A 1866-nucleotide genomic window follows, 5' to 3' on the forward strand; every position below is an offset into this window, starting at 1 on the left:
ATTTTAAATAAAATGTAAATATTATTATATCAATATATATTAAATTAAATAAATATAATATATTTTTTGAAGTATGATATTATCGAACAAAGATTTTTAGATATAAAATTATTTAAGACATAATAAAAACATTAGACAATTATAGAAAAAGGAAATTTAATATAATATATAAATGTTTTAAACATAAGACAATTTATCTTTCTTTTATCTTCTAATAGAATATATTATTGATCAACAAAACCTAATGAATAATTGCTAATTTGATATAGGACGCTGTGATAAATGAATTAAAAAATAAAACAAGACTGGTTCAAGAGAAGAAATTGCTGCAACAGGATGAAGTTTATAATGGTGCTCTAGAAGATATTCTTCTTGGGCTTAGATCGGAACCATACCGACGAGCAGATGCTGTTAGACGCAGCCAACGCAGACGTATTGATAATCATAGACTCTCTCGCACTGCCGAAGAACTAGAACTCTAAATTATGTTTCTCAGTGTTTTTTATTTTAAAAGGAAAGCAGTTTTGTTTATTTATTTTTTTTTTTTTTGAAGGAATAAATTTTACTGCATTTTTTGCGTTAACGTACGCAATATTCTCACTTAAAACTCTTTCAGAAAGAAACATTTTTTGTTTATTTTAATTCAATATTTATAACTTTATACACTAAAGTTAAAACACAATGTGATTTGAACGTCGAAAAACGTTCATGTTCATCACAATGTTTAAAAAATTATTTAAGATAATTCATATTCAAAAATTGAAATTTCATGTGATGATAAATTATTGTAAATTATTAAAAATGAAAGAGTCGTGTATTGAGCCAAATTTATAAATAATAGATACACAATAATATCCTGTTAATATTGAAAAAAAAAATTACAAAAAAATCTTTTACTGATTTTTTATTGAAATGATGATTTATTACCTGTTCATTTTAAGTAACGATATCTTTGTTTCCCTTAAATATGTATTTATAAAATTTTCTTGGATTTCTGGAAACAATTAGAAGACATTATAGCAAATTGATATTAACAGGACATTACTGTAGCATGATAGAAATATAGATATGATAATTTAAAACAAATATTGAATTGGATTAAATTTTTATATATAAGTCATTTATACGGTGCTATAAATTCAAGATATAATATCAAGATCCAAACCAAAATTAAATTTAAAATATCAATTGTTTTCACACTATTAACAAACAGTAGTAATGCATTAATATTCTTCTGTTTGTTGAATATGTATTCTTTGTATTGTACAAATTTAGTAAACGTAACTATACGTTTATTAAAAAATATTAGAGTAAATTAAGAAATGCGTTTGTGTGCACAAATTGTATGATTATTTTTTTCATTGTTTTTTTTATAAATACTATTTCTAACTAATTAAAAAGAAAAATTGTTTCCATTTAATTAATTATTGTTGATTGTTATATGCATTTGAAATATTTATAATTCCAATTTAATTCGTATATGTTAGCTGTTTATTTGAAAGAGTTTTTAAGAAAATAAAAAGATAAAAAATGATATAGATTCAATGATAGTAATAATGTCAATATAAATTCATATAAAAAATTTAAGTATACTTTTGTATATTTTTTAAGATTTTTGGCAAGGTATAGTTTCCAATTAAACTATAACATTCCATGGATGTAAAGATCCAAAAAATTTTAATTAAGTTTTCAAGAATAACAACTATTTTGAGATAATTATGAAAATAATACATTTTTTAAATTCCAAAATATAAATATTGCAATATATTTTTCTTAAAGTCTGAAGGTCAATTCTTTGATCATTAAAAACATAAGTAGCAAGTGCGCACAATAATATCTCAGAATATGTGTATATATATATATATA

General features: G+C 21.8%; 1 protein-coding gene and 1 long non-coding RNA gene across 7 annotated transcripts in view; one reads left to right on the forward strand and one right to left on the reverse strand.

The window, feature by feature from the left end:
- The window catches only part of LOC102671308 (formin-like protein), a 14796-nt gene extending 14284 nt beyond the window's left edge, over nucleotides 1-512 (forward strand). For 3 of the 6 annotated variants that reach the window (XM_031510025.1, XM_006614797.2, XM_006614796.2), the window contains one exon: nucleotides 270-482. In XM_031510025.1, the coding sequence (XP_031365885.1) occupies nucleotides 270-482 (213 nt within the window). Of the gene's footprint in view, nucleotides 1-269 lie in introns of all 6 variants that reach the window. The other 3 variants (XM_031510024.1, XM_031510023.1, XM_031510026.1) reach the window with 2 other exon arrangements.
- Nucleotides 1-1866, reverse strand: part of LOC116185511 — a 17804-nt gene extending 15938 nt beyond the window's left edge. The window contains exons 1-2 of the long non-coding RNA XR_004150362.1: nucleotides 1732-1866; nucleotides 602-607 (exon numbers count right to left, since the gene is read on the reverse strand). This is a non-coding gene — a long non-coding RNA (uncharacterized LOC116185511). The remainder of the gene's footprint in view (nucleotides 1-601; nucleotides 608-1731) is intronic.

Source organism: Apis dorsata, unplaced genomic scaffold (genome assembly GCF_000469605.1).
Source record: "Apis dorsata unplaced genomic scaffold, Apis dorsata 1.3 scaffold_198, whole genome shotgun sequence".
Lineage (NCBI taxonomy): Eukaryota > Metazoa > Arthropoda > Insecta > Hymenoptera > Apidae > Apis > Apis dorsata.